Source organism: Rhinoraja longicauda, chromosome 8, assembly GCF_053455715.1.
Source record: "Rhinoraja longicauda isolate Sanriku21f chromosome 8, sRhiLon1.1, whole genome shotgun sequence".
NCBI lineage: Eukaryota > Metazoa > Chordata > Chondrichthyes > Rajiformes > Arhynchobatidae > Rhinoraja > Rhinoraja longicauda.
The window spans coordinates 41861279-41888965 of record NC_135960.1 but is presented as its reverse complement, the minus strand read 5'-3'; the positions used below and the strand labels follow the sequence as shown (position 1 = coordinate 41888965).

At 42.8% G+C, this 27687-nt stretch overlaps 1 protein-coding gene and 1 non-coding gene across 3 annotated transcripts; both read left to right on the top strand.

The window, feature by feature from the left end:
- The first annotated feature begins 93 nt into the window (after positions 1–93).
- nop58 (NOP58 ribonucleoprotein homolog (yeast)) lies at positions 94–27687 on the top strand. 2 transcript variants are annotated; one of them, XM_078403712.1, is made up of 15 exons: positions 94–225; positions 4352–4428; positions 9614–9666; positions 10273–10397; positions 11474–11610; positions 11898–11962; positions 12166–12300; positions 12872–13017; positions 13906–14032; positions 15033–15196; positions 17555–17689; positions 17818–17879; positions 21357–21502; positions 21914–22035; positions 26709–27687. In XM_078403712.1, the coding sequence occupies exons 1-15, from the start codon at positions 217–219 to the stop codon at positions 26754–26756; spliced, it is 1551 nt and encodes a 516-aa protein (XP_078259838.1). In that variant the 5' UTR covers positions 94–216; the 3' UTR covers positions 26757–27687. The 2 variants fall into 2 exon arrangements, with proteins under 2 accessions (XP_078259838.1, XP_078259837.1); XM_078403711.1 differs by lacking the exon at positions 94–225 and adding an exon at positions 1397–1524.
- Positions 13297–13382, top strand: LOC144596414 (small nucleolar RNA SNORD11B). The gene has a single exon (XR_013547607.1). It is a non-coding gene; the product is annotated as a small nucleolar RNA SNORD11B (small nucleolar RNA).

Sequence of the window (27687 nt, the reverse complement as noted above, 5' to 3'; positions counted from 1 at the left end):
GCACGTTTGTTTCTTTGTGGAGGAGGGAACTGTGCTGGTTTACACCGAAGATACACAAAATACTGGAGTAACTCAGCGGGTCAGGCGACATCTCTAGAGAGAAGGAATGGGTGACTTTTTGGGTCGAGACATTTCTTTGGTGTGCCCACGGAGTTACTCCGGCATTTCGTTGTCTTGCAAGGAATGAATGGATGACGTTTCGGGTCGAGACCAAAGATGCGAGAGGTATTACGAATGGCGTGTTTTGCTTCCTAAAATGGCGGACGTTCCGCTCCGTTGCGTATTTCGCTTGGACAGTTCACACCCGAGTGGTATGAACATTGACTTCTCCAACTTCGGATAGTTCCTCTAACCCTCTCTTTCACCTCCCCAGTTCTCCCACTGTCTTCCTGTCTCTGACTACATCCTACATCCCATTCCCTGACATCAGTCTGAAGAAGAGACATCACAAAATGCTGGAGTAACTCAGCGGGTCAGGCAGCATCCAGGAGAGAGGGAATGGGTGACGTTTCTGGTCGCGACCCTTCTTCAGACTGAAGAATCAGACTGAAGAATCAGTCTGAAGAAGGGTCTCGACCCGAAACGTCACCCATTCCCTCTCTCCTAGATGCTGCCTGATCCGCTGAGTTATCATATCATATATATACAGCCGGAAACAGGCCTTTTCGGCCCACCAAGTCCGTGCCGCCCAGTGATCCCCGCACATTAACACTATCCTACACCCACTCGGGTCAATTTTTACATTTACCCAGCCAATTAACCTACATACCTGTACGTCTTTGGAGTGTGGGAGGAAACCGAAGATCTTGGAGAAAACCCACGCAGGTCACGGGGAGAACGTACAAACTCCTTACAGTGCAGTACCCGTAGTCAGGATCGAACCTGAGTCTCCGGCGCTGCATTCGCTGTAAAGCAGCAACTCTACCGCTGCGCTACCGTGCCGCCCTACTCCAGCATTTTGTGAATACCTTCGATTTGTAGCAGCATCTGCAGTTATTTTCCTACTCGGTCTGAAGAAGAGTCTCGATCCGAGACGTCAACCATTCCTTCTCTCCTGAGATGCTGCTTGACCCGCTGAGTTACTCCAGCATTTTGTGTCACACTTCAGTATACGCGATTTCGACGGAGTGGTCCACCTTGCTCCGCTCTATTATGTTTGGTCAAGACCCTTCTTCAAATCTGAAGAAGGGTCTCGACCCGAAACGTCACCCATTCCTTCTCTCTAGAGATGCTGCCTGTCCCGCTGAGTTACTCCAGCTTTTTGTGTCGACATTCGCTTTAAACCAGCCTCTGCAGTTTCTCATTACACGTGGTCTTGCAAATTGTTCGTCCTGCGCGCTACTACTACATGCGCATGAATAGCCGTATCATCGCTGGCGCGACGTGCGCGCACGCGCATTGGTGCCATGTGGCCGCGCGGACATTGATCATTCTCCGGAGCGCCGCGTGGTTCGTGTCGGAGTTGAGATCGGTGTCGCCATGTTGGTGCTGTTCGAGACGGCCGCCGGCTATGCCATCTTCAAGGTAACGTTTCACCGACCCGACTCACGGGCGGCTTTCTGAGAGCTGAGTATTTGTTCTGCCGCGCCGGCCAGGGTCCGTTTCCATCTCGGTCGGTTTCATTGAGGAGTCGTAGGCCTCTGGTCACTGTTTTGCTGGAATCTTGTGCAAACACATGGGTGAATACAGGTGAGGAAGGAAGGGTTGTGTTGCAGATAGGTGGATTAAGTGACAAAAGGTTAGAGGTGAAAAGAAGAGTTTAAAAATAAGGAAAGAGGAATGAAATGTAAAACGTGGGGAAGAGGGGGGATAAAAGGGAAAGGCTGTCGATAATACAAATATCTCTGGCCTGCATTTTCTTCACTTGTATCCCACCATTCGTTTAATCAGGTCCCAGCGATTTGTCAAATGTTATTCCCTTTAAGAGGTAACACTTATTATGTGATGAGAACCTTCTTCAATACTTTGTTATTAACTTCCCTGGCTTCCACATAATTATCTGCGGGCAGTTGAGAAACATTCATTTGGGACCTCCCTCATTTTCTCTGGTTTCACATGTAGATGACCTTGTTGATTTTTTAAAGGACCTTTTTTTTCTCGCTAGATACTCTTTTGTTCTTAATATATTTGTAGAATCTGAACTCTCCCTATCTGACTTTTCATAGCCTCCCACTACCAGACATCCCTTTGCCATCAAATTTGGCATTGTCCCAATTTAGGACTAGACTGTATCTTTTCCATAACTATTTAAAAACTCGTAGATTTACAATCTCAAAGTTCTCCCCATTAACACACCAGTCACTTACCTGCCTTCTTTCCCAAGAGGAGGCTGAGTTTTGCCCCTTCTCCGCTGGGTCATCCACATAGAGTTAATGGAGGCTGTCGCAGTTGATATTAAGTAAATTAATATGCCGTATTAATATATCCTCCTCTTACAACTCTTATTCTTGCAGCTATCAGATCTCTCTACATATTTTCCCTTCCAACTCCTGGTGACTAGTGTCAGAGGGCCTGTAGTACAATCCATTAAACTGATCATCACCTTATTTCTGTTCCATCCATAAAACCTCACTGGACACTCCCCCAGGAATATACTCTCTAAGTTCTGCTGTCTTAGACATTGTCAGGCATCCTTTACCCTGGAGCCTGGGGGACAATGCACCATCCTGGTGTCTCTTGGCAACTTTTGATTGATGAGGTAAATGGATTCTCATCATGTATCTATTTACCTCAGCAATGAAAGTATTCAAAGATTTTTTCCACCTTCCCTTGAAAAAGGGAGTTCTAAAGATGGAAAAAAATCTCTTTACTGCCTTAAATACAACTCCATCTTTTTAAACACTAGTTTCAAGTGGGAGGATGTGTAGGGAAAAAAATTGCAGATGTTGGTTTAAATCGAAGGTAGACGCAAAATGCTGGCGTAACTCAGCGGGTCAGACAGCATCTCAGGAGAGAAGGAATGAGTGACGTTTCGGGTCGAGACCCTTCAGACTGATGTTTCAAGTTGGACAACATCTTCACGTCCACCTTGTCAAGACTGCAGGATCCTGGTGTTTTTGAAATAGTCTTCTCAACTCAAGACAAACTTAGTCTGTTCACCCTTCCTCCTTTAGACTGCAGCTGATTCCAAGGATTAGGGTGTTAAATCTTATGTTCCTAATATGAGAAAATTTACAGTTTTTGAGAATTATGTACTCCTAATTGCATGCTCTTGATTCTTGCTTGCCCTTTGCCAGTCATCTACCAGGATACCCCGATCCTTCTATTTCTCAGTATAAAAGTGAAATCTTGAGCATAAAACAAACTGCTGGGGGAATTCAAAGGGTCAGGCAGCACATCCGTGCAGTGAAATCGACAGGCAGCATTTTGGATCCACTGTGGAGTAGAGGGCATAGGTTCTACCAGCTGATAACATCTGTGCACTTCCATAAATGCTGCCCAACCTGTTGAGTTCCTCCAGCAGTTTGTTTAGTGTAAATTGCTTGGATTAAGTGAGACCATGACTTTAGCTAGTATAAGAAAAGAACTGCAGATGCTGGTACAAATCAAAGGTATTTATTCACAAAATGCTGGAGTAACTCAGCAGGTCAGGCAGCATCTCAGGAGAGAAGGAATGGGTGACGTTTCGGGTCGAGACCCTTCAGACTGATGTCAGGGGGGCGGGACAAAGGAAGGATATAGGTGGAGACAGGAAGGTAGAGGGAGATCTGGGAAGGAGGAGGGGAAGAGAGGGACAGAGGAACTATCTAAAGTTGGAGATGTCGATGTTCATACCACTGGGCTGCAAGCTGCCCAGGCGAAATATGAGGTGCTGTTCCTCCAATTTCCGGTGGGCCTCACTATGGCACTGGAGGAGGCCCATGACAGAAAGGTGGGAGTGGGAGAGGAGTTGAAGTGCTTGGCCACCGGGAGATCAGTTTGGCCAGCGCGGACCAAGCGCAGGTGTTGAGTGAAGCGATCACCGATCGGTTTCGCCAACGTAAATAAGTTGACATCTAGAGCAGCAGATGCAATAGATGAGGTTGCCCATCCCCGGGCACTTTCCCCTGCAACCGCACGAGATGCAACACCTGTCCCTTTACCTCCCCCCTCAACTCCATCCAAGGACCCAAACAGTCTTTCCAGGTGAGACAGAGGTTCACCTGCACCTCCTCCAACCTCATCTATTGCTTCCGCTGCTCTTTAGGCTCACATGTTTGCACTCAATAGCTCTCTAAACCTGGGGAATATCACTTCTGACATTGAACCTCTTCATGTGCATTTTGTCTGCTCGTTGCTGCAGATGTTTGGGAAGTTTAATGTTCTGATCAACAGCATTCTAAACTAAGGATTTATTTTTTCCTAACCACAGGTCCTGGACGAGAATAAACTCAGAGAAGTGGATAACTTATGGCGGGAGTTTGAAACAGCAGAAAAGGCAAATAAATTGTAAGTTATTTAAACTACTTTAAGCTATAATGTTTGTTCTAACTAATATTTTAAAATAAATTAGTCACAAATGCAAGCTTAACTGGCCGTCTCTGAATCAGAGGTTCACCATGTCACGTCAACTAAATCATATTAGTATGAATAGTGACTCGGGAACTACAGATGCTAGAAGTTTAAACAAAACAAAATGCTGGAGGAGCTCAATAAGCATCTGCAGAGAGACTTCTCCCTCCCAACCTGAAATGTCATCAGTTTAGGGAATCCATCTTCATTTGTGTGCAATTTGATTAACCTTGATGTCCAATGGCTGATGTTTAAGTGCTGCATGGATGTCAAAGACAGTCTCCTCTGCACTTTGTCTTTGGGCAATGAGGTATGGAGCTGAGTGGTAAGCTCCACATAAACCTGGCCCTGATAAACAGATTATTGGCAAATAACTACTGTTTGGTTAGCATCATTAACACCCTCCAGTACTTGGATTGAGAATAAAATGAGCTTTGTCCTTTTTATGAACAGCTTTCCACATTTTTGGGTTGATGGCAATTTTGTAATTGAGCTGAAATGGCTTGACTTGAGGCATAGCTATTTTTGGAGTCTTCGGGTCTTTCTGTGCTGCAATCAGAATATTGTCTGGCCCCACGATATGTCTTTAACCAGTGCACTCAACTCTTTCTTGATTTAAAGGGGAATGAATATAATTATTTGAAGACTTGTCTGTGGTAATGAAAGTCAGGGTGGATTGTCCACTTTGCACTTCTGACAATATAATTGCAACAAACAGAGACAGCAGAAGCAGCTTCATAACTTCTGCTGCTTCAAACGCAAGAAGAAGAATTGCAATATTTCATCTTTGTACTTAGCACTTGCATAATTGGCCCCACCATAGTGTAAATTAAAAATTTTCTTGGGTCCTGTTACATTAATTATTTAATAGTGCACCACCACCATTCATATTGAGAATAAAATGAGCTGTGTCAGGACTGCAGATCTGCGAGCTAACTTGGTTTTGTACATTGCATGTTTTTCTGCTGTTTTTGCACATAATGGTCTTGTAATATTACTTTTTTAGATGTCTTGGTATATATCCTTGTACCAGCTAGCTTCTCGTCTTCCTTATAAAGCCCCAAAAAGCTTACCGTGTGATGCAGAAACGGGAGCAGAAACCTTCCTTACGCAAATAACAACAGAAAGATCTCTACGACACAGGAGTTAGTTGTTTATTTGAAGTTACAATAAACCATATTGACATATCTCTTGATATTGACTTACTTATGACTTGTTAACTTGTGGTAAAAATCTAATATCCTATTGTTGTTCCTACATGACCTACTGAAATCTTATTATTTTAGCAGGTTTCTGTAATTAAGATTCTTCTTGCTGACCTTAATGTCGGCAGCTTGGCGAGTACACCAAGCATTATGTGAGTGTTAGGCAAGTTATACTAACGATCTGGTCCTGCCCATGGCGCCTCCCAGTGGTATACGTAAGCATGATATTAACCTCTTAGTGTCCAAAAATACAGCAGGATACAAAGTAATATAATATGCTAAAATTAACGAATAAACGCGAAATGGCTCGTACACACCGGCCCCTAATTGTTATGAGTGTATTACGCAACAATTACTCATATTAAAAAGAGCCATAGAAACTTCGTATATAATCAAAAAGGCATGCACTATATATTGGCATCTAATCTACTATAGTAATTATTCAATCTTCAAAACCACCAGTCTTTGCTGTAATCAGGTATCGACTTCCAGTAGCAGACGTATCTTGGTTATCGATCTTTCCAAGATGTTGCTCTTAGTCTGGAGCCGACCTGTACGCCAAAACATTGTACATCAGTAACATCCCTCACAAAGGGGATTCTGTTTGCTACAAGCGTTTGAAAGTGTTTGGTTTCATTGTTGATGTACTTGAGCACTGTTGTGCTATCGGTCCAGAAGATGGATTTGTCCAGTTGAAGCTGTGATCCTTTCCGCAGCATTCCGTCAACTCTGACAGCTGAGACTGCAACTGTAAGCTCCATCCTGGGAATTGTCATCTGTTTTAATGGCGCCACTCTGGACTTTCCCATTATAAATGCAATATGCACTTCCTTGCTATCATTTTCTAGCCTTAGATATGAAACAGTACCGTAGCCACTTTCGTTTGCGTCTGAGAAGTAATGTAGCTGTGCATATCTGATTTGACCAAAGTTTGTGGGCTTCAGCCCACTTTAAACTCTGCAATCCTGTTGAGATCTGTTAGCCATCCTGTCCATCGTCGAGAAAATGTTTGGGGTTTGTCGTCATCCCAATCAAGTTTCTCCTTGCAGAGTTCCTGCATAATCAAAGTAAATTGTGCCAAGAATCCTAAAGGATCGTAGATAGAGCTGACTACAGACAAGATGCCACGTCTGTTGCACGGTCATTCCTGTACAGCAATTTTAAACTTGAACACATCTGTTTCAACGCACCAGTGCATTCCAAGTGCTCTTTCCATTGGCAGATTGTCCTGGTCCAACTCCTTGATCTCTTTAGCTCTACTTGCTTAAGGAATGGATGTTAATACAGCACAGCTGTTACTGATCCATTTTGATAGCATCAATCATCCCATTTGCCAGATTTCAGTCAGATTTTTTACCATCTGAATTGCTTCCTGTTCCAAAGGCATGGATTTTAAACAATCATCCACGTAGAAGTTGTTCTTTACTGTGTTTGTCACATCTTGCGAAAAGTATGCTCCGTTATCCTCAGCAATCTTTCTCAATGCAAAGTTTGCACAACTTGGTGACTCCGACACGGTAACTTCATCCGGTATTCAACAAGATCTTGCTGCACATCTCTGTCGGGCCACCACAGAATTCGCAGATAGTCAATATGCTTTTCTGATACCTTGACCTGGTGGAAAATTGCTTTGATATCCACCATCAAAGCAACCGGCTCTTGTCTGAATTTGATGAGAACTTCTATAAGTGAGTTAGTTAGGTCTGGGCCCTGCAGTAGTTGGCAGTTACGTGATGTACCCTTAAAGACTGCTGCACAGTCAAAGACCACTGTTATGTTTCCTTTCTTTGAGTGATACACCCTGTGATGAGGGATGTACCAGAGTTTTCCATCAGTTCGATTCAGCTGGTCCACTGGTACCTTTTCAGCATAACCATTATCAATCATTTCTGTGAGGAAAGATGAATATTCATTACAAAACTTCTCATTCTTTTTAAACTTGCGTTTCAAGCTCTGGATAAGCTGCTATGCAGCAGTTGTTCGGCATGCTGGTGGTATTCTCCTGCTTGAAAGGCAAGTCTAGACAATGATGTCCATCTGTCCTTGCCGAACAATTCATAATATCCATGAACTTTACCTTTTCCCTGGACATTTCTTCCTTTTCCTTGCTGGATCCTTCATTGAAGTCATGATTGTATTGTTTGACCAGAGGTTCTTCCAGGTTTGCAATGGATATTCGATTGATAGCCGCAGCGGGAGAGCCACTTACAACCCTGCTGTCGTGGTCTTTTCTCGGAGGACCATAAATAACCCATCCCAACAAGGTTTTCATGGCGTATGGTCTATCTCGTTGGCTGTTGACCAGTTCCCAACGTTCCAATACCTTAGAAGCATTAGTTCGGATGAGTAAGTCAATGCCGGAGTCCATTTCAGAAATCTTGACATCCTTCAAATAAGGCCATTGCTTCAGATCTTCTTGTCTGTGAATGTTTGATTGTGAAACAGGAATGGTCTTATTGGTGAACACATCGGATAGTTGAACAAAATCATTGTTGTCCAGACCAGATATTTCCAAACCTGAAATAATATGACTGGTGACAGACCACTTGATTTATGGTACGCAGGAGAATCCACTTCTTTGGTCCTGAAATCTTCAGCCTTCTTACCAGGCTTTCGGTGCAGAAGGTAGACGAACTTCCATTATCAAAAAATGCGTCAGTGCTGCCCGATCTGAGGAATGTCAGGCGCGAGGCATGCCGGGACGGACTCCCTGGCGGTCCTCCCAGGGAGTGGGGGGGCGCATTAGTTGAAGTTCTTTGGGTGGGGCGACAGCGAGCTCATCTCTTGAAGACGTGCGGGTCCCATTTTGACGTCACACGCTGATGACCTTCAAGAAATGGGTTAGAAAGGAAATTTTTTAACTTTAAAATCTCTCTAACTTTAAAAATGTAGCTTCAATTTGAATGAGAGTTGTTACACATTTTGCCCAGGATAATGGTGATTAACGCGGGCCAAAAATTGTGGCGCTACGGTGTACCGTTTTGGCTGTGCGTACCACAAAGGTTATGGTGGACACATACACACAAACAAACCGAGAGTTTTAGTTGGATGGATGGATGTCAATCACAAAATGCTGGACTAACTCAGCAGGCAGCATCTAGGAGAGGGAATGGGTGACGTTTCGGGTCGAGACCCTTCTTCAGACTGAAGAAGTTCTTCCTACACTAGATAGACGGACGGACGCAAAATGGCTCCTACAATCCTTTTGGTGTCATTGAATCAAAGTTCATCCCTGACTTGAAGAGAGAAGGCTGTGTTTGGTCATTTTTACTTTGCAGTTTCTGCTAGTCCATGAGATCTCATGGAAACAGTTCTATCTATCAAACTTTCTGATTCATTCTGTCCCCTGGCCATGTCCATGTTTTATAATAATAATGCTCTATACGTCCAAATGGTGATGGACTATTAAGTACCCACCCAGAGTCTTCTGTTGTCTTGATACTTTCATTGCTATTTCTAAATTTAGTCAACATGAAGCATTGATTCATCAGCAGAGAAGATGATAGGAAGTAATTAAAAGAAGTAGTAGTGTCCAGAACTGCACACATCACTGACTAATGTTGCCTACAGTTCGAGCATGATTATGCCATGGCTATTCAAGGAACTTCAGTATCGCATTATGCCGTTATCACATCCTTCATTTACTTCTCTATTTTTAATACATTTTGCAAACAGTGAGGGATTCTGTATTGGGCCTCCAGGGACTGTACATGCAACCGCATCCCATTTACAGAATCACCTTTGCTTTCCACCATTAGAAAATGGGCTGTAATTCTCTACCCCCCCCCCCCCCTTGGTTCCCATAGTTTTTATCTTGATTGGTGGAGTGTCCTAAGAGTAACACACTATCTTGATTCATCCTGTTATCCCCAGTAGAGATGATATAGCATTTCATATATTCATCTTTTTACCTGCAGCGTGAAGCTAAAACATTTTGAAAAATTTCAAGATACCACACAAGCTCTTGCAGGTATGGGACGTGATCTATTTTTATCTAAAAGTACTCAATTGCAATGTGTATGAGTTTGATGTGTCAATTTGAATTAAGTTGTGATACCTATAGTTTAAGGTCTCAATTCTAAATGTCCCCACTGGGAATGAAGCAAAACTCGGATGCAACCGGCCAACCATCGAGCCTTTGATTGTAATAACGGCCCAAGTCTCCAGAAATAAGGAAATGGCTGTCATGAGATCCAAACCTCCATGATGACCTGCATGTGTTTGTGCAATATCAGTATTGAGCAATTAAGCAGGAAGTTCAATGGGTGGAGGAGTTGGTTGTTCAATGTTGATGTGAGGGTTACGCCTTAATTGGCTTTCATGAGCCTGTAGATTGTGTTTGAAAGAACCATAACAGTTCAAGGGGTTAAGGTGCTAGTAAACATTCCTTTGGAGTAAGGGGGATATTGAATACTTCATAAAAGATGGAATTGGAGAAATAAGGGAGACCAAATTGAGGAGACTGAAAAATGTGGGCAAGGGTCAATTATTCTGTCTCTTCTGAATTTAAAAAAAAATGTTTATTGCGCCTGTGATTTTCTTGGCAATTCTTTAATCATGACTTCCTTTCTTTTAGCTGCTACTGCCCTGGTGGAAGGCAAGCTTGGTAAAAGCTTAAAGAAAGTACTGAAGAAGATTGCTGCAAAGGAAGCTCATGAGCAGCTCGCTGTTGCAGATGCCAAGCTTGGGGGTGTCATCAAAGTATGGAAGCTCTAGTCTTCTGTTTCAGTTTTATAACATGTTAAAGCTAGCAAACCCAAAGTATTTATTCACAAAATGCTGGAGTAACTCAGCAGGTCAGGCAGCATCTTCTCTCCTGAGATGCTGCCTGACCTGCTGAGTTACTCCAGCATTTTGTGAATAAATACCTTCGATTTGTACCAGCATCTGCTGTTATTTTCTTACACAAACTCAAAGTAACTATCTTTTCCTCTCATCTTGGAGTTGGATGAGTGCTGCCTTTTATTCATTGATACCAAATATGGAAACAGTTGAAATACAAACTCCAAATTGCTCATCTGAAGTTGGATAGTTCACAATCATTGTCATCGGAGCATTGAACAGATCTCTGAAAACTAAGGAAAAAGCCGAAGCATGTGTGCAAGGACAAATGGATAAGGTTTTCAATGCATTTCTTCGATGTAGTTGTTTTGATTTTTTTCTCAAGACTTCATTGGCCCTGTATTTGTTTTCTTTTCTCACTTATTTTGCCAAAGGCTGGTTTTGGGATTTTGGTTCAAGCCAAAGTGGGATAACAGAACTGGTGTGCAGAAGTGATCAATGGTGGCTTGGACTGAAGGGCCTGTTTCCATGCAGTACTTTCCAATTAATTGATCAATTTGAATGTTGCTAGTCTTGTAAAGCTCATGGTGGTTAATCTGTACAAATCTTCCTCCAACAGGTTACCTGGAAATGATGTTTCTGGGTGTTTTATGATTTTGTGCATTGTTTTAACATGGCTGGCCTAAGATTACTATTACTTGATAACTTTATATGCTACATCCTTGTTTTTTTCATTTAATTTGTATTACTGGCACAAATATTAACAACTGTTAACAAGTGTTAAGTGACGAAGAGAAAATTGAGCAACTAACTAGGTACTGCATAACTTGATTGCACTTTGCATCCGGACATTGCAGCATTCAGAGTATATTTTGATGTCATACTTCATGTATATTTCTTGTATGAAGTTGCTGCCATGAATAAATAAATGTGGGAGTTTGAGCAACATGGTGTTTGAAAGGAGAAGAGAAAAACACTTTTTTTTTTTTTTGCAGGACAAACTTAATCTGAGTTGCATTCACAATGCTACTGTTGCAGAATTGATGAGAGGAATCCGGACTCAGATGAATGGATTGATCACTGGCTTACCACCTCGTGAGATAAGCGCCATGTCTCTTGGTCTTGCACACAGGTGTGTATAGCTTCTCTCTGTCAAAATAGATATATTTTCTCCTCTGGTCTTTGTCCAGTGATTGTTGAACAGGACCATGGTTGTATGTCACTAGTTAGGGGCTGTTTGTAAGAGTGGTGAATCATGCTGCATCTTATTTCTGAATCTTTTATTATCTGGTATTGTGTAACCTGCATTAAACATGGTAGTGTTAATACTGTGCATAATTTATGTACTTCATATATGCAACTGCAACTGATTCAAATGAAAATGTAATGTTAATGTGCGCACTTGCTGTTTCATTATAGTCTATCCCGTTACAAGCTGAAGTTCAGCCCTGACAAGGTGGATACGATGATTGTCCAAGCAATCTGTAAGTTGAAAGAAGCTGAAAAGAATTAGCAGTACTGTATGAAATGTTTGCATTGGTAGTACTCGTATAATGTATTTTGTTTCAATTGTTGGAAACCTAAACTGATTATTTTACTGAATACATTTAAGGAGAGTATAATTGAATGTCTCAATTCCAGGAAGCTGTTCTTGGGATTTCTCACCAAACTTCTTTTTTGACTATAGCTTTACTGGATGATTTGGACAAGGAGCTGAACAATTATATCATGCGCTGCAGAGAATGGTACGGCTGGCATTTCCCCGAACTTGGAAAAGCTGTCACTGATAACTTGGCATACTGCAAGTGTGTTCAGAAATTGGGTACGTTTTTTTTTCTCTCTGCAACATGTCAAAAAATTGGATGACTAAACTAAGTGTTGGCTTTTTTGATTAATTGAAATTGGGAATTTGAGATGTAATCCTGCATTCTACTGTTTAGTATTATATTATACCTCTGCACAAGCTGAGCTCCATGGCTGTTGTGTTGCAGCAGTCTAGCAAATGACGATGCACTAAATTGTACTGCAATGTCCTCATTTTGTGAGTAGTACATGTTTTTGAAGTTTTTAAAAATAGATCATCTTGCATCATCCTTGTCCATCTTCCAAGCAATCATTCCTCATCTTGTCACTTATGATATGGCAGTTGCTGTAGTGTTCAACTGTTACAGACAATGTTGCAAGTGATAACAGTGCAATCTTGCTTCAGGTATACACCTGTGAATCTCAACCAAATATTGGCTGCGATGTTGCCCCAACTTTTGCCTAATCTAACTTGGGAGGAACCATGAATCAAACCTGTTATTTGTCAATTCATTCATTAATTTTTTTGAAGATTGCTTTTGTGAATGTTTGAATGTATTTTCAGTATTGAATTGCTTATAACTCCACAGGTCACAGAATAAATACTGCCACCACAGACCTATCGGACATTGTACCAGAGGAGGTGGAAAGTGCCGTGAAGATTGCAGCTGAAATATCAATGGGAACAGAAGTGTCGGACGAAGACATTGAACACATTATACATCTTTGTGATCAGGTCTGCATATAATCTGTTACTTTGGTTTTGAATGTTTTTAAATTGGATTTATTCAATTAATCTATTTTTTTAGATGAGAAGAATAAAACTGATTCAGGGTAAATTTTCAATGCAATCTCCCCATTTGCCATGGGCTGAAGGTAACTCCTCCTCGCTCCTGCAGTGGGCAAGATAATCTCTTGAGTCTGGATTCTGATCACTGCTGTGATTATCCTGTGTGAAATATGATCTTAATGTATTTCCTTCCTCATAGGCAGGTAGCTAGTATCGGTCCAGCACTGATAGCAGTGATGATGATGACTTTGTCACTCTTCCTGATTTAAAAGCTGAGGGGTTTTTAGTCACTACCTCATCTGAGACTTTCAGTGCTGGATTAATAGGTCAGCCATAAAGGCATGCCCATGTCAGTACCAAAGACATTGATGCAAGTGAAGTACAAAATAGCTTAAAATTTGGATGGCCAATATCTCCAAACTCTGCCTCTCTTTTTCAAACCACTATTTCCTATCACATTAACTCCACAGGACACCACTTGGTGGTTGAGTGCATCAACAACATTCACAGCTTGACACCACCCTGAGAAAAACAACCTGCTTGATTGGCATGGCACTGCACTGCAATGTCCTTTAATTTATTTCAGAAAAGATTCTTAGTAGGAAAATAACTGCAGATGCTGGTACAAATCGAAGGTATCACAAGGGTCTGAAGATGGGTCTCGACCCGAAATGTCATCCATTCCTTCTCTCCTGAGATGCTGCCTGACCTGCTGAGTTACTCCAGCATTTTGTGATACCTCAGAAAAGATTCTTATTGCTGTGTGTTAGAACAGATTTCTTTGCGCATGGCTTCCGGAAGAGATTATCAATCATACTTATCCTGTCCCTCAAGGTAGTGCAGATCTCAGAATACCGCACCCAACTCTATGACTACTTGAAAAACAGAATGATGGCCATAGCTCCCAACTTGACAATAATGGTTGGAGAACTGGTTGGAGCCAGGCTAATTGCACATGCTGGTGAGTAGTTGCCACAGATGCTTAAATGTTATGTGCATTTTGAGGGGTTCTGCTTGCAAATTAAGGTCCAACAATGCAATGCCTACAACAGTAGAAACAATTCCTGTCTGTTGCATGATTTGAGGTGACCTCAAAAAGGGGGACTTGAGGTAAGTGAGGTATTCTCGTTATTTTCTATAGTAAGTTCCTTTTTATAATTTGTAACTAATACCATTCTTGCATAATTCTTAGACAAGTAGCCTGCTGAAAAGGTAAAAGGGGTAGTCCTTGTCCTGTAAATCCTCAAATGCAAATACCCAGGCTGAGCACGGTTGCAAAATCCTTTTGGAAATCCAGTCCAGAACGGCAACATAGTTATGCAAGGATTTTTTTAGTTTGGTTTAGAGATGCAGCAATGAAATAGGCCCTACTGCCCACTGAGTCCATGCTGACAATCGATCGCCCATTCACATTAGTTCTATATTATCCCACTTTCGTATCCACACATTAAGGGCAATTTATAGAGACTAACTAACCTACAGACCCACGTGTCTTTGGGATGTGGGAAGAAACAGGAGTGCTCAGAAGAAACTCACACGGTCACGAGAATTCCACACACACTGAGGTTTTCATGTGGGATTTGCACTGTTTTTACCCAAGGTGTTGTTTATTGGAACTATCCTGTACAAGCTACCTACTATTTTGCAATCCACACTTGAATGTTGAGGAAAATGATTATTCTCTGCAATGATTAGCAAAGGAATCAGCTGTAACAGGCATATGATCTTGTACAGTGCTGAAGTATGCGATAGTTATCAATCATAAGCTAAAGTTAAGCTTTCAGGAGTTTATCTTATAATTTTTTCTTGATATGGGTATTTTCTCTCTCCTTTATTGGCAATGATTGTTAGAGATAATTGTTTTATTAGTGTGATGTTAATTACTGATCACCTTTCTCCATATCTACATTGTAACGGTGTGAGATATGTGGTCTTACAGTGTGCTTATATTCTTTTTGAAGGTTCTTTGTTGAACCTAGCAAAACATCCTGCATCCACTGTGCAAATTCTGGGTGCAGAAAAGGCATTGTTCAGAGCATTAAAGACAAGAAGAGACACTCCAAAATATGGTCTTATCTACCATGCATCATTAGTGGGGCTGACCACGCCAAAGAACAAAGGCAAGGTAAGGACAGAAACATGTGCAGTAAGGGTATGTAAAGTTGTAGTTTATTTGTAATTTTTTTGGTGCTCATTAACGTGAAAGCTCTTGGTGAAAAATCAAATAATTCCCCTCTGGCCCACAATCAGCATCAAATATTCTATGGCAGATACACTCCATCCCCCACCAGGAGGGTCTTAAAGCCCTCCGTTTCTTCCTCGACTGCAGAACCAGCCAAATACCATCTACCAATACTCTCTGTCGAGCTGAGCTGGTTGCTACCCACAGCAACTTCTCCTTTGTCTCCTCCCACTTTCTCCAAATCCAAGGCGTAGCTATGGGCCCTAGCTATGCCTGCCTCTTTGTAGGGTGCGTTGAACCATTCCTGTTCCAGGCGTACACTGGCCCTATCCCCGAACTCTACCTCCGCTACATGGATGACTGCATTGGTGCTACCTCTTGTACCTATGCAGGACTCACTGAGTTTATCAATTTCATCACTAATTTCCATCCTGCTCTTAAATATACTTGGACCATCTCTGACATCTCCCTACTGTTTCTGGATCTCACCATCTCCATCATAGGAGACAGACTAGTGACCAGCATCTACTACAAACCTACTGACTTCCATAGCTATCTTGACCCACCCTGTTTCCTGTAAAAACTCTATCCCCTACTCCAAATTCCTCCGTTTACTCCGCATCAGCGCACAGGATGAGGTGTTCCATACTAGGGATCAGAGATGTTCTCATTCTTTAGGAAACAGGGATTCCCTTCTTCCATTATAGATGAGGCTCTCACTAAGGTCTCCTCAATATCCCGCAGCTCCGCTCTTGCTCCCACTCCCCCTATTCGTTACAAGGATAGAATCCCCCTTGTCCTCACCTTCCACCCCATCAGCCGTCACTCACATACAACAAATTATCCAACATTTCTGCCACCTCCAACAGGATCCCACTACTGGCCACATCTTCCCATCTCCACCCCTTTCTGCTTTCTGCAGGCCATTCCCTCCATAACTCCCATGTTCTAAACACAAAGACAGCAATGAATGATAACTACATTTTCGATGGCAATAATTATCTACTGAGTTTGTAACATTTTGCATCTAGACAAGTAACTTTGTAGAATTACAATCCTACAATGGGAGCATTTTGTAGCTGCCAAGTCACCTCTATACGTTCAACACCTATGCTGGAACGAAGTAATTCATATGAATGATCTAGAAGCTTCTGGGGACAGAGACCCCAGGCACCCAAGATTAGTGGTGAGGGCTGACTCTTTGAGATCTTCCGATGTTGATGATAAAGGATCGTAAAGTGCCTAATTCAGGGTGCTGTCACGCATGGAGAATGTGTGTTGATATTGTTGCTGTTGTTGCAGTGCATCCTATAGTTTGAATATATTTACCCGCTAAAGTGCACCATTTGTGTAATAATGTAGGGACTAAAATAGTGGGTGGTGTGGATGTTTTTTATTGGAGTAATTTTGCGATTGCCTTAAGTAATGTACCACATTGTCCTATGGTATAATGACTACCTAACTATATAAAGTTTATTCAGAGGAGATGACAAATTGGGAGGGATGTTCAGGTATCCAGTTCTGTTTTATGGGAATAACATTTTTATTGGTCTGGTAAAGCTTTAGGTCAATCAATGTCTAAAAGTATTTTGGTTAATGTTTCATTTTAAAAGTAGTATTGAACAGTCTCAATCTGATTGTTCCATAGCACAGATCTTTCACAATGTTGAACAAAAGTTTCTTGGTAACTTTGCATTGCCTGGAAAATTGATAGAATTTCAGAAGATTCCAAGGAAGCAATTAACTGGTGAATTCTCTGGGCTGTGACACTTGATTCCTATGTTCTAAAGTTAAATTATACATCTGATAAGGAAAATAGACACAAAAATCTAGAGTAACTCAATGGGACAGGCAGCATCTCTGGAGAGAAGAAATGGGTGACGTTTCGGGCCGAGACTAAGGCAACGTTACTTATTCCTTCTCTCCAGAGATGATGCCTGACCCACTAAGTTGCTCCAACTTTTTGTGTCTATCTTCAGTTAAACCAGCATCTGCAGTTCCTTCCTACACATTTTGTCTGATAAGGAAAGGCTTATCCCTGCCTTAGATGGGGTTTGGATGTGAGCCAACGAATGTCTGAGCCTTGAGGGGTGGAAATGTGGAATTTAAAACTTGTATCGGAAAATGTGATGGTTTGGGGGATTGATACTTTTGAGATTTGCTCGTGAAGTCTCAGACTTGTGCAATGATGCTATTCAAAATCTGGATGACATTAAATCTGAATTCTTCTCTATTGGTAACCACAAATCCCAGTGGAGACCACAAATGTTCAAATGCTAACCTTGGATTTCTCTTCAATAGATTTCCAGGATGTTGGCAGCCAAGACATCCCTGGCCATCCGTTATGATGCTCTAGGTGAGGATACAAATGTGGAAATGGGTATTGAGAACAGAGCCAAGCTGGAGATCAGGATACGGCACTTAGAAGAAAAAGGGGTAAGTACATGATTAAAAGGCTCAGGTCAATGATGCCTGGCACAGCAAGTATTTTAATCAGTATGTGAATACCTAGTTTCAGGCTCATGATTGACGTTTGCATGGTCATTTTGGCTTTTGTTTGGTAGATGAGAAAGATAAGTGGAACAGGAAAGGCTCGAGCAAAATCTGACAAATATCAGCATAAGAGGTTTGTGTTCTAAATTTAGTTTCTTGTTTTGTGAATGTAATATGTTCCTTTTTTTAATTACAGTGAAACTCCAGTGTCTGCTGAGAAATCCCAATAGCTCGGCATTAGATTTGTTCACTAGTGTATTCAGCTTCCTTATCCGAGAGCTTACTATTCTCTGTGCACATGGGGTTGGCCTGGTTTGTAGCTGGAGCCAGGGTTGAGAACATGGAGGTTGGAGACGTCAGGTTGTTTGCCAGACTGAAACTCAGTGGATTATGTTTCCCAGGCCACCTTTCCACTGGATAATTTATACCAAAATATAATATGTCCAAAACAATGAAGGATTTTGGGGTAATACATCCGATAGTCCAGGGGATCTGCTAGTCCGGTATTAAAAAGGACCCGAGGGATAAATGGAGTTTTACCGTGCATCAGTTTGGTGGGGACCATAGATTGGAAGTTATGGGCTCCTGGAGATTAGAAAGCCCAAGGATGGGTTCTCACATATTCTTCCAATCTGTATGTAAGCTCCCTTTCATTGCCCTATTTACAGGAAGGATGTGGAGGTTTTGAAGAGGATGCAGAAATGGTTTACCAGAATGATTTCTGGATGAGGGAGCATTAGCTACAGGTAGAGTGCATAGATTTAAGATGAGTGGGGCAAAGTTTAAAGGAGACTAGACCAAGTGGACACGTTGGGTCCATATCTCTCCTGGGGCAAACCTCCCAACTGATGCTGCGGGCCCAGCAACCCTCTCCAACTGACGAAGTCCGGGCTGTGGGCGGGCGAGGGGGGACAAGGAAATGGAGAGGGTGCCACTCACCTTGGACCCGGGCAGCCAGAGCGAGCCGTGCACCCAAAGTCCCTCCTGCATCGGTGTACCACCCCTACTCCCCTCCCCTACCCCCACTTCCCTCCCCTCTATGTGCTCACTCCCTCCTCTCCCCACTCCCCCATGCACTTCCCATCCTCCCCACTCCTCTCCCCGTCCACTGCCCTCCTGCCCTTCCTCCCATCCCCTCTTAACCTCAACGGGCCCCAACTGCGGAAGAGCGGACCAGTTGGGGATCTGTCGGCCATCCCCGGGGCTCGGGTCCATCAATCCTACTGATCCGTTTGCCAGCGGGGAGCGTCCCACAGGATCGTGTGCGGGGGCCGTGGGCAACGCAAGCCTACCAATTCGTCGACCCATTGGCGGCAAAAGCCACTTACCTGTGGGCCGTGTGATCGGCGCTGTTCATTGGCGAACTGCGGGGAACGACCGAGCGGAGAGCTGGTCCGTGGGCGGCGTCCATCTTGTTTGTGCGAGTGAGGAGAGAGGCCGAGCTCTGGTGACGTCATACACACAGCACTTTGAAAAAATGTGTTAAGAAATGAGATTTTTAAACTTAAAAATGTCTCTAACTTTAAAAATATACGACCAATTTAAATAAAACTTGTTATAAACAGTTGCCAGGATTTAAGGTGGCGCTAAAATTGTAGCGCTATGGTTTACCGTTTTGGCTGCATATCAGTTAAAGGTCCGGGGGGAGCGCATCAGTTAAAGGTCGGGGGGGTGGAGGAGCAGCGCATTAGTTAAAGGTCCAGGGGAAGAGAGCATCAGTTAAAGATCTGGGGGGGCATTAGTTAAAGATCCGGGGGGGGGGGGCGCGCATTAGTTAAAGGTCCGGGGGGGGGGGGGGTGGTAGGGGGGCGAGCTGATCTGTTGAAGACGTGTGGGCCATTGTGACGTCACACGCTGAATTCCGGGGGGGGGGGGAGCCCGAGCTCATCTCACAGGCGCACGGTGAAGCCCTTCAAGAAATCGGTTAGAAATTAAATGTTTTAACTTTAAAATGTAAAATGTTTTTTTTAAAACTCTCTAACTTAAAAAATATAGGACCAATTTAAATAAAAGTTGGAAATAGTCGCCGCAAGAGTGCCGATGAAGATGGTGCAAAAATTGTGACGCTATTGATATTTTGAATTACATACGGATTTATATATTTATATATATATATTATTATTTAAAAATATATACAAGATCTGAGTTTTAGTATATAGACTAGACAAAGTGGGCCCGTTGGGCCCATTCCCCACTCCCCCAATCTCTCGTCCCCCATCCCCACTCTTACTCTCCCCACACTCTCCCCTTTGGCCCGTCCATTGTATCCGGGAGGGGGTGAGGGAGTGAAGGGGGGAGGGAGGGAGAGTGAGGTTTGGGGGAGGGAGGTGTGGAGTGATCGAGGGGGAGGGAGTGGTGGAGGGAGGGATGTGTTGAGGATGGAGGGAGGGGGGGAGGGTGATGAGAGATGGGGTGGTATTTGTGGAGGGAGGGAGGGGGGGGGAGAGAGGGGGGAGGGAGGGATGGGGGAGAGGGGAGGGATATGGACCTCCCCTTTTCCCAGTACCCCTCTTTCCCCCACCACCAATTCCCCTCCGCACTACCCCTGTTGTCCCATTCCCCATTCTCAGCCCCCCCCCCATTTTCTCTCCCCCAGACACAATCTCCCGGGGGGGGGGGGTGAAAAGTCCGGTGGGGGTGGGGGGCTTCGGGAGATCGCATCATTCAAAGGCCCGGGGGGGGGGGGGGGGGATAGCGGGGAGATGTTCTCCCGGGTGTGGGAGAGAGGAGAGAAGCAAGGGGAGAGAGGAGAGGTGAGCCGGTGATCGCGGGCTGGCGCCGCTAACGGCGTCCATTGTTTTGGTGCAAGTGAGGAGATGCCGCGCATGCGTGCTGAGTACAGAGTGAGGAGATTCCGCGCATGCGTACTGAGCACTGCCGCACCGCAGCGCCCCCCTTCTGTCAAAACTTCGATAAATGAGGGGGGGCAGCACTTTTAAACCTCTGTAACTTAAAAAATATGCGTCCGAATTAAATAAAAATATCATTTTCCAGCAGCGAACCGCGTGCTGATTAAGGCGGTACAAAAATCGTGGCGCTACGGTTCACCGTTTTGCCGGAATTGCCGTATTCAGCCGACATCAGTGGAATATATATATATACAAACAAGATCTGAGTTTTAATAGTATATAGATAGATAGATAGATATAGATAATATAGATATATATATATATTTATATATGATGTGAAGGGCAAGCTTTTTGCTCAGAGGGTGGTGGGTGCCTGGAACCCGCTGCTGGGGATGGTGTTTGAAGCAGATATGATAGTGGCATTTAAGAGACTTTGGATAGGTGTGTGATTATGCAGGGAATGGAGGGGTATGTATTATGTGCAGGCAGATAAGAATTTGTTCACAAAATGCTGGAGTAACTCAGCAGGTCAGGCTGCATCTCGGGAGAGAAGGAATGGGTGACGTTTCGTGTAGAGACCCTTCACAAAATGCTGGAGTAACTCAGCAGGTCAGGCAGCATCTCGGGAGAGACGGAATGAGGAGAGAAGATAAGAATTTGTCATGGCATTGTGTTCAGCACAAACATTGTGGGCTGAAGGGGTTGTCCTTGTGTTGTACTGGTTATTAAATAAAATCCTAATTCACATTTTTTCTGGTCAGTGAGGTGAAAACATATGACCCATCTGGGGACTCGACTCTGCCTTCTCTCTCAAAGAAGCGGAAGATTGAAGAGACAGACGATGGGGAAGAACAAGCGGAAATAAAATCCCCAAAAAAGACAATGCTTTCAGAGCCATCTGAAACAGGTTAGTTTACGTAAAGGATTTGATTTTACCCATGAGTTTGTTGACCTGTGTTCTGATGTAAATATCTGTCTGGTTTGAATGTTTTTGGTATCAGGATCGCATTCATTATTCTTTACTGCAGAAAGTTAAATACTCTTAAAACTCCAGTTCTCTCTTTCCTACCACGATCTATCCTGAAATAATGAACCTGGAGAGTTGGCAGAATCCTTGTGCAGTCATTTTTGGGTTTGGCTCCTTGCCTACTGTCCTGATTCTTCATTTACTTGTGGAGGTGGATAGTTTATGCTGCAAACATTGGCAGTGGGTTGCTTCCTAACATTCACATGATCCCTATTTTTGCCAGGACTGATTGAACACATCTCTGAATCATTGCTGATATGGATATTACATTGTCATATTTTACTTTTTAAGTTTTAGAAGGTGAACAGCCCCCAAAGAAGAAAAAGAAGAAAGAAAAGAAGCAAGAAGTAACAGTAAAACAGGAGGAGGAGGAGGAGGAGGAGGAGGAACCATCAACTTCTTTTGTTGCAGAGGTACGAATTTTGGGATTCATCTGAAACTTGTATTAAAATCGTCACTATCAAAACAATAGATATCTTGGTATGCGCGAGGGCCAGTTTACAGCAGCACATCTCTCTCTCTCTACCTCTGTCCGTGGCGTTGATCGCGACTCAGCCCGTCGGTGAACCCCTCTCATACATGAACTAATTTCTGGCTTACTGGCGTCTGCCTTTATACAGGTAAGAAATTAGCTGTTGAAATAACTGCAAATTCAAACAGGGGACTGCATCCAAGCTGTTGGCTGCAGCGCTGTGGGTTCGAAATATAGCACAACCGGCCGCAGTGCTATGGACTTTAAATATAGCGCTACCAGTTACGGCGCAATGGGCTTTAACAGCGCTATAGCCACAGCTCTATGGGTCACAGACTGTTCTCGTATAACAGAGGGGAAGGTTCAATAGGACATATGTGGGGCAAGTTTTTTTTTTTACACATGGGGCTCGCACTTAAGTCCTGGAATTTGAAACAGTTTTTCAAGGCCTTTAAAGTCCTTGGATTTATCATAGGTCCTTAAGTCCTTAAATTCATTTGTTATGATAAAAGTATCAATTCATGCAGAGAAATGTGCTGTTTTTTCATCATTTATAATGCATATTTTAATTAAAAGTTGGGAAACATTGTTAGACATGATGGTCTTTGTTGCCTATTTTTCCATCCTCGCCGCCGCAGCTGCTCACCCCGGGGCTTCTTAACAACAACTACAACACTTGTGTTTATTCTTATTTCGCTGCGCTAGAGGGAAACGGGGCCGGAGAAGAGAATGGAGGTGCGGCACGGGGAGAGAGCGAGAGAGCCGGGGAAGAAAGGGAGGGAGCAGCCCCTGCAAGTGGCTCTCTGACACCCTCCCTGCGCTCCTGCTCTCACCTGCTGCTCTCCCCCCCCCTCCGCTGGCTCTCTCCCCGTGCCGCACCTCCATTCTCTTCCCCGGCCCCGTTTCCCTCTAGCGCAGCTAAATAAGAATAAACACAAGTGTTGTAATTGTTGTTCAAAAGCCACGCATTCCCGGGGTGGGCGGTGGCGGCGAGGAGGGAAGTTACGTTGGGTTTGTTGTTTGCGAGGGGGCGCTGCGATCTCTTGCCTTGTCCCGGCTCTGGGTCGGTGGCGATCCGCTCTCCGGTGAACCTTCGCCGGCAGCTTCTGGCCCCGTTCCCCGCAGCCGCCGCCGCGGTTCCACGGCTCCGGGACGTTAAAGAGTCGGGGAGAGTTGAGGGGGACTCGCCACATAAACAAAAAAAAACTACAAAATCGTCGTAGTTTTGACTAAATAACCATATATACACCAAATTAACAGTTTTGAAAACTATTTTCTTACCTATACGGAGAAAAACCGGAAAAAAACATCAATGTTTGCTGGATTTTAGTCCTTGAAAATGTTTGAAAAGCATTTAAGACAGTTGTCCCCACAGCCAGATGGTATCTGGGCCAGAATACTGAGGGAAGCAAGGGAGGAGATTGCTGGGTCCTTTGTATCTCTCTGGTAAAGTGAGTTGTCCCAGAAGACTGAAGAATAGCTAATGTTGTCCCTTGGTTTATGACTAGGACAACCAGGAAAATATGGGCGGGTGAACCTTGCCTCAGCAGTTGGGAAATTCCCTTCTCTGTCCTTGAACAGGCATCCTTTCCCTACCTACTCTCTTGATTCATGGAGAGGATTTATTCCACTTGGAAAAGCATTAAATCATTAGAGATAGTAATCATGACTTTGTGTGGTTTAGATCCTTTCTCCAAATCTTCCTTGTTTTTTGAGGAGGGTTGAAGATGATTGATGAAGGTAGGGAAGTGGATGTTATCAACATTGATTTTAGTAAAGTATTAGACAATGTCCCTCGTTGTAAATGGTTCCAGAAGATTAAGTCACATGGAATCCACTATGAGTTGGTGAATGGGAACTTAAATTGTTTTGATGATAGAAGACAAAGGAGAATAGTAGAGGAGTATTTTTCAGCCTGGAGATCTGATTGGTGGTGTCGTAGAGCTATATAGTACAGAAATATTCCCTTGTCCATGCTGGTCAAGTTACTTAACAAACCTAGTTCCAATATCATGTGCCTAACCCATGCCATTGAAAACCTTTCCTATCTATAACGTGTCTTCAGTGTCTTTATAAATGTCGTAATGGTACCCACCTCTACTATTTCCTCTGGCAGCTCTATCCATTTAGGCACCACCCTCTAGAAAACTTTGCCCCTCAGGTCCCTTTTAAAATCTTTCACCTTAAACCTGTGGCCTTTAGTTTTTGGAACCCCGACTATGAGGAAAAGATGCTGTTCATGTGATTTTGTACTTCTATAAGATCCTTCAGCTTCCTGTGTCTTGGGGAAAAATACACATTTTATTTAACCTTGCGTTGCATCTCAAACTCTCCAGGCTCAGTAACATCCTCTTCAACTTTTTTGCACTGTTTCCAGTTTAATGGCATTCTTCCGAAAGCAGGGCCACCAAACTGCACGCAGTATGCCAAATGTGGCTTTATCAGCACATTGCACAGATATAACACTTTTGACACCACCTTCATAGAAATATGTACCTGCATCTTTTGGTCTCTGGTTAGTTCTTCCAAAATGTCACTCTTGGTATTTATGTGATTTTAAGCTCCTGTTTAAATTCCTCAACTCATTGACCCAGTTGATTAATATCACATTGTAAACAATGTCTTCTACACCACCAGTCTTCGTGTCATAAGTGTCCTGCAAGGATCAGCGCTGGGACGTAATTGTGATCTACGTATAAATGATTTGCATATGGGGTGACAGATTTTGGGATGTCAAATCAACAGGAAAGTATACCTCAAATGTCAGGACCCTTAGGAGTATTGGATGTACAGAGGGAACCTGAGGTGCAATCCATGAAAGTTGCAACACAAGTGGATAGTGTGATAAAGAAGGCATGTGGCAATGCTTGCCTATTTGAATATAAAAATTAGGAAGTGATAATGCTTCTGTATAAAACTTGGGTTAGGCTACATTTGGAGTATTGTGTGCAGTTCTGGTCGCTATGTTGCAGGAAGGATGTGGGGGCTTTGGAGAGGTTCACAAGAGTGTTGCCTGTATTAGCTGTAACAGGTTGGACAGAATGGTGGGACAAAATTGGATTGTTTTGTCTGGAGAGGTGGAGGCTGAGAACGACCTGATAGATTTAAAAAAATTGAGAGCGATAGATAGACAGAAAGTCTCGGGGTGGAAACGTCAAATACAAGAGGCTGAGAAGGAAAGTTTAAAGGAGTTCTGCGATGCATGCTTTTTTTCAAGAGTGGTAGATGTCTGTTTCACATTGCCAGGGTAAAAGCAGATGTGATGAATATTTGCAATTCTACACCCCCTAACATCATGGAGGCTAGAACATGAGATGTTTTTAATTTGGAGCTAGATAAATTCTTAGAGGGCCAGTGAATTGAGTGCTATGGAGAACTGACACTGTGGAAGGAGGTCCAGGGTAGATCAAGTATGATTGTCAAATGGCAACCTTCTGTTATTTTCTTATGTTGTGTTAAAGGTTCTCTGTAAACATTTGTTCTAATAGATAACCTGATTGCACAGCCATCATAAAAACAATCATAAACATGGTGAAACTCTGTGCCGTTCCCTCGTTCCTCTTTATGACAGTTACTAGGAAAAGACAAGTTGGATGAATGTCAGCGAACATACCCCACTTTGGTTAATATTAGTGTACACATCCTTTCCATTGAGGACATGGTTCACATGACCAATTAATCAACCCATTGTTATGTGTTTGCCTTTGATATGCCAGTGAATGATGAGCAGGAACTCTGTTTAAGTGACTAAAAGAGCAGGAATTAGGGAGCAGAACTAAAAGAGCAGAATCTATTTGAAGTGTGGAGGATATTTAGTTTGTTCATTTTTGAACCTTAAAGTTGGATAGTGACAAAAACACTGACCATGTTAAAATGTATCTGGATAATAACTTGAATACCTCTAACCTGCCTGGCCAAAAGGGTGGATTAACCATGCAGCTTGAGTGAGCATGATAGCTAATTGGCTGACACCAGTGCTGTAAATTCCAGAAATTACTATGAAAATTCAGTGCCAGTCCCATATCTCGGTGGATCACTGTTGCCATCATATTTTCCAGGAGGACAACCTGGAGCTTTTGGTTCTCCCTGAAAAGAAACTGCTATTCTTGTATCAATTAATGACTGCGTTTGTAAGTTTTATTGCAGAAAATCAATTTGCCTTGCACAATAATCTCACTTATTGTTTTGCACCTGAAATAGTGCATTTGCAGTTGCAATCATATGTTCTTCATCGGATCCTCTGGTTCTAATAGTAGTTTACTGAGGTATAAACTTTCAGAGACTGAAGCAATATTTTGTTGGCTGGGACACAGTTGGTGGCCTTGGTGTAATTGAATAGAGTTGCAATGGTCTCTGCTTTGATGACAGTCTGAAACTATCATGCTCATGAGATGAGAATAGGCTTTGTATGTGGTGTACTCAAATGTGTGTCGCAGAGACAGTATTGGTGACCCGTGAAGTGTAAAGAATTCTGAAGTTAGCTTTCGGAAGAGACCCAAGATATTTTGCTCTTCCCTCTCTGATGTTTATATCTTTGGGACCTCTGTCTTGGTTGCATCCCTTGTGGTGAGTATATAAGGCAGATATTGTTTTGATTTCCCTTTTGTTTTTCAGACTCCAGAAAAGAAGAAGAAAAAGAAAAAGAAAGTGAAGGACGAGTGAATTCAAATCACAAAATTATTTTTGCACTCTGTAGCTCTAATAAACTCTGAAAATGTTAAATCTTTTTTAAACACACGGTGAAAATGTATTTTCTGTTGAAAGTCTGTTGATTTTCTTTCCGTAAAACCTTAACGGTCATTTTGTATTTCAGGCCAGGTTTCCTATTAATAATGTTTTATTTCCTCTCAACCACCATACTTTTAATCTATGTATTATTATCTATATATTACTAAAACTGATCTTGTGAATATATATGTGTATTTTTACAATACTGGCACACAATAATGTGACATACGGGGTCAAATTTCAAATTCCTTCAAAAAGGTTGACAAGCACTTTATTGGGTTCATGACTCGCATAGTATCAACAAAAAATATAAGAAAAGATAACATATTGAGAGCAAGTTTCCGAAAATGACATCAGAATACATTTTGTGTAACGGTTGTCGCATGGTGTCCACCAGTGACCTGGTTGGCACAGTAAGTGGTATAAGTAAATAACTGCAGATGCTGGTACAAATCGATTTATTCACAAAATGCTGGAGTAACTCACAGTAAGTGCACGTATTTCTTATTCCTTTTTATGTTTATGAATACCACATGGAACAATAAAATCACAAACACCATTTTCACTTCATTCACCTGATCATGTAGTAGAATACTGCATCCATCCGAGTGGACACCACGACGCGCGCCACATAAGAAAAACTTACATTACAATGCATTGTATCTTTGTAAGTAAAGGCAAATTTCATTGGCACAACTTTGGTCCTCATGTTGATAAACAGCAATAAAAGTTTCCAACGGTGATGGAAAAACTGGAGGAACGACTAGGTGCTGAGCGTTCTCTTACACCTGTATTAAGGAGGCAATTAAACACACCTGAGCAATTAAAAATGCCTGTGAAGCCATAAATTAGCAAGTCATGTTTG